At 41.6% G+C, this 4,958-nt stretch overlaps 1 protein-coding gene across 1 annotated transcript; it reads left to right on the forward strand.

Annotated features, from left to right (window-relative positions):
* Nucleotides 1-500: 500 nt before the first annotated feature.
* On the forward strand, nucleotides 501-3,035 carry LOC131073020 (L-type lectin-domain containing receptor kinase IX.1-like). The gene has a single exon (XM_058009359.2). The coding sequence runs from the start codon at nucleotides 700-702 to the stop codon at nucleotides 2,821-2,823; it is 2,124 nt and encodes a 707-aa protein (XP_057865342.2). The 5' UTR covers nucleotides 501-699; the 3' UTR covers nucleotides 2,824-3,035.
* Nucleotides 3,036-4,958: the final 1,923 nt, after the last annotated feature.

Genomic DNA, 4,958 nt, shown 5'->3' on the forward strand with positions numbered 1-4,958 from the left:
CATGCTTCACGATCTGTTATCATGATAAGAACTAGAATTTAGAGAACTGTAAAAATGATAGCAGATTAGATTGCCTAAAAGGAAGAAAGGAGAAGAAAAAAGACATGTTATTCAAAAGATCTAAGGGTGTAAAGTAAGGATGAGACATAGACAAGAAAGAAGGTAACAACAAAATAAATAAAATTAATCATTCTTTAACTGTATTGTACATTATATAATCTTATTTTCTTCATTGTAATTGCATTTTTTTAATACAACAAACCTATATTTGTACATGTACACATAGGATAATGAATTTTGTAAGTTTTGTAAGAAATTCAGAGTACCATTTAATTGTCTTTTACTTTTAATTGTATAGGTATATTCTGTGTGATCTCATCATATTCGGGCTTCGAAAAATCCGGGGTGTCACTGCCTTTGCACAGAGGATAATTATATTGAAAAGGATGTTAGGTAGGCATAAACAAAAAATTAGTGCATGTACAAGTAACTGACTTTCTTGGAATTTCTTCAAATTTACTTGGGGTATGATCTCTTGAAAGTTTCACGAATTCCAAGCTGCCAAATTTGAATGGTCCTCCTTTTGTGTCGTGGCATTTCCACATTACAAGAGTTAATCTCCAATTTCCGTGAGCCAGTCTGCGTAGCCATTGCCCACCCTTTGCATGCACTTTAAAGGCTGGGAGAATAGATCGTTAGATGTTGAAGATGACAATTATGTTGATAACGGGTCTTTGGGCTTTGATAAGCTTGTCTGGAGTTTTTATTTGCGGTGCACAGCAGTCCAACGGCAACAGCACTAATTTTCTCTTTGCAAACTTTAGCCACAACAATAGTCAGCAGCTCATATACATGGGGGACGCTTCCTTTTCGGCTCTGTATCATTGTATCGATCTCACACCGGATCCAAACGGCACAAGAAAAGTTTATTCTTCGAACGAAACCGCTGCAAACGTTGAGCACCACATCGGACGGGTTCTGTACCGCCGGCAGATCACAATGTGGCCGGCGAGTTTTACCACCATCTTCACCATACTTGTGAAAGACATCGCCTCAAATGGCGATGGCATGGCCTTCATCATCGTTCCAGATAACGATAGCTTTTTAGCAAAGAGCTATGGGGGATTCCTCGGCCTCTTCGACCACTCAACGGAGGGAAACAGGACCGGCCAGCTTGCCATCGAGCTCGACACGTTCCAGAACGAATTCGACCCGGACGACAATCATGTGGGCATCGACATCCAGAGCATCAAATCCAATGTAACAGCCAATATGGGAAACCACGGCATGGACATCAAAGCCGGGCGAGCAATAAAAGTGCGGGTCGACTACGATGGGTGGGCTAAATCCCTGCAAATCTATGCGCGCTATGCAGACAGTACTTCAGACTACTCGAGCCTTCTCAACAGCACGGTGGAGCTCGAAAAAATTGTTCCAAGATCGGCGTACCTGGGATTTTCTGCAACAACAGGGAAGTCATTAGAGATACACAGACTTCTCGATTGGAGTTTCAGTTCCGCGATGTTGCCGGAGTCTTCTCTGAATTTGTCACCGGTGGAAACGGGGTTAGGAACGCCGCGAAGATCGGGCGATGGGGTCAAAGTCCCCGTCTTGGTGGGCTCCATTACAGTCGGATTTGTTATGCTGGGGCTATTAGCCTGGTTCGTCGTTAGGAGAATGAAAAGAAAAAACCGGGCTACTTCAACTCTTGGGCAAGGAAACTTAATCGGAGAGCTTGCAAAGATCCAAAACGCGCCTCACAGAATCTCTTACAATGAACTAGCCGCCGGCACCAATAACTTCAACGAAGCAGAGCTTCTAGGAACCGGCGGGTTCGGAAGCGTGTACAGAGGAAACCTCAACGCCGGAGGCAACAAAAACGTGGCGTTTGTTGCGGTGAAGAGAATTTCGGCCGGGTCAAAACAGGGGGAAAGGGAGTTCATCTCAGAAATCATCACCATAGGTCGTCTCCGCCACCGGAACCTGGTGCAGCTTCAGGGCTGGTGCCACGAGTCTGATGAGCTTCTTCTGGTCTACGATTACATGCCCAACGGAAGCCTCGACAAATTTCTCTACGACAAAAACAGGGGCCCGCCCTTGAATTGGCCGCGGCGCCAAAGGATTTTATGTGGCCTGGCCTCGGCTCTACTATACCTGCACGAAGAATGGGAGCAGAGAGTCATTCACCGAGACGTGAAGCCAAGCAATGTGATGCTTGACGGGGAATTCAATGCTCGCCTGGGGGACTTCGGTCTGGCCCGGCTCATCGAGCACGACGATAATAGTCCGGCTGTGATGACCCGGCTGGCGGGTACGCCCGGGTACGTTGCGCCCGAGTGCGGATACACGGGCAAGGCTACGGCAGAATCAGATGTGTTCAGTTTTGGGATCGTGCTGTTGGAGGTGGCCACGGGTAGGCGGGTGGTAGAGCGCAAGTCTCCTTTGGCTGAAGGGAATTTGGTGGACTGGGTTTGGGGACTGTACAGCAAGGATAGTGTTTTGGAGTGTGTGGATCCCAAATTGGATGAGTCTGATTATGATGCAGAGGAGATACGAAGGGTTTTGATCTTGGGTTTAGCGTGCTCGCATCCTGATCCACAGTTGCGTCCTTCTATGAGACAAGCCATTCAAGTGCTGATGAACCCAAATGAAGAGCTGCCGCAGCTGCCTTCCAGTAGGCCACTAGCGATCTATGTTGTTTTGCCACCGGTTGGAGCTGTGTTTTCTCAGTCCACCATGTGTGGAGGTGCCGCATCGTATGGTCTCATGGGTGAGAGTAGCAGGGGATCCATTACAGCTTCCATACAACATCATGGCAGATAGAGTACAATCTCATGTTTTGTCATACTTTGTTGCTACTCTCTTTTCATTATTTGTCATGTCTGTGTATGTGGAACATTATCTTCTTTGTTTCTAGCGTGTTACGAATTGTCTTAGTACCTACTTTGTGTTTTATATTGGATTTGTATTGTGGTGAGTCACATAGATTGATGTATTCAAATGAATAATTGAGCCAGTTTTTTTTTAATGTATAACAAAACAAAACAATTTTGATATCAAATCTATTTTTTTAAAGTATAATGTATAAGTATGTTATTTAATGCGATATACCTTATATATGTGTATGTGATTAGAAGTGATAAATTTGAAAATGATAAAAAAAAATAGATAGTGGTAGTTGAATTTAGTGTTCATTTTTGTGTTTTTTTGTTTTTAATTTGGTGGAGTAATAGTACATGTATAGATGATCATAAACGTAGATAAAGTGATTGAACTTATAGACGATTGTTTGTTTTGTTTGTTTCACTTTTGGTGTGTTGAGGTGAGGTAAGAATAAATGTAAAAGTGATGCATGTCTTGATTGGATGACATTTGGATTTCATAAGAAGAACTATGTTTGTGAGTTAATTCTTTTGCAAAAGGTTATATTTTAAATATTCCTACAATGAACATCTTAAATTAGTAAATAATCTAGTATTATATTTTATAATGTAAGATTTTTAAAGAAAATAAAATTGTATGTGATATGGGATTGGGTGTAGTCATGGCGTAGTTTCGTTTCCCTACGGTAGCTAGGGTTTCAAAGAACTTGCATGTTTTGAGTGCTTTTTTGTAGTGTAGGAATCAGGTCAATGGATCTTCTCTACCTAGGATGGGCAGCCATCCTTTGCTAATGCAGTTTTGTTTGCCCAGAGGGAAAAGCATGGGGGTGGTATTTTTCTCTATTCTGCACCACTCAATGATGGGAGAGGGACAATTCCTTCATGGGGTAATGTGCAAAGGCAGGAATGATGTATGCAATAGGCAAAGGGTGTGCATTGGAGTAGATTGAATGTTAGAACGAAATTGTTTGAACACCACATGAAGACTAGGTTAGATTGGTGTGGGGGGAGAGAGGAAAAAGGACAAACAAACAAAGGGTGGAGTCAAGCGATTTTTAGGGAGGAAGGTTGTACTAAATATTGCTCTAAGAATGATAGTTTGGATATGACAAGCTAGAACGTTTCTTCTACAATGGTAATTTTAGGTGAGGAGATGGAGAATGAATGAGTGAAAATGAAAGGCATTTTATAGAGCTAGATCTAATATGAAGATTCAGAGGATCATGTCCAAGTCTTAGTGACTTAAATAAATGGCTTCCAAAAATCTGGGGCCCTATTTTGAATGGAGATGTGAAAATTTATCTCGGTGCATGGGGCTTATTCGTGGTAGTTTTTGATAATGCTTAGGATAGAAATTTGATTCTATATGACTATGAGAAGAGCTAAGAGGATTGGTATCATTTGATGCTCAAACCATGGTACCTGGATTTCAACCCAACCACTGAATCCTTTAATAATATTTTAATCTAGGTAAGACCCCCGATCTCCCTCCACAATACTAGTTTGGTTCTTTCTTTATTATTGTTGGTTGTTCTTTGGGTATATTCCTAGTAGTTGATGAGGATTCTTCAAGTTTCCTCCACACTACATATGTCCATATTTTGGTAGAAATTGACTCATTTAAAGATTTCCTAGTGAGGTCTTGTTGAGATCAGCTAAAGGATGTTGGATTCAACCTTTGGATTATGAAGGGGTCCCATTTTAGTGTTGAAGATGCTTTAAAACATGACATGTTGCTTCTATTTGTTATAAACAAATATCTGAAAAAATGGACATCATAGTGGCAAGGATAATGGCATTGTCTAGATGTCGCGAACCCCCTAAGTGGATGGGTTTGATTTCAGACAAGGAGAATGACACTGTTGTAATAGAGAGGGAGAAACTTGATAGACTTGAAATGTCAAGGTATTCAGAGAAACAAGAAAAACTATTGATCCAAGATAGTGTTGATGAGATGCAACATACTATTTTGAAGGAGCCTATGGATGATAAGGATCTAGAGAAGGGATGGGTTATTGAGAAGGGGAGGAGGGATAAAAAAATATAGAAAGATGGCTCTTGCACCATGTTTCTTTA

Source organism: Cryptomeria japonica, chromosome 6 (assembly GCF_030272615.1).
Source record: "Cryptomeria japonica chromosome 6, Sugi_1.0, whole genome shotgun sequence".
Classification (NCBI taxonomy): Eukaryota; Viridiplantae; Streptophyta; class Pinopsida; order Cupressales; family Cupressaceae; genus Cryptomeria; species Cryptomeria japonica.

Excerpts from the sequence above, each read along its gene's own strand:
- LOC131073020 (XM_058009359.2), top strand. The coding sequence starts at position 700 with ATGTTGAAGATGACAATTATGTTGATAACGGGTCTTTGGGCTTTGATA.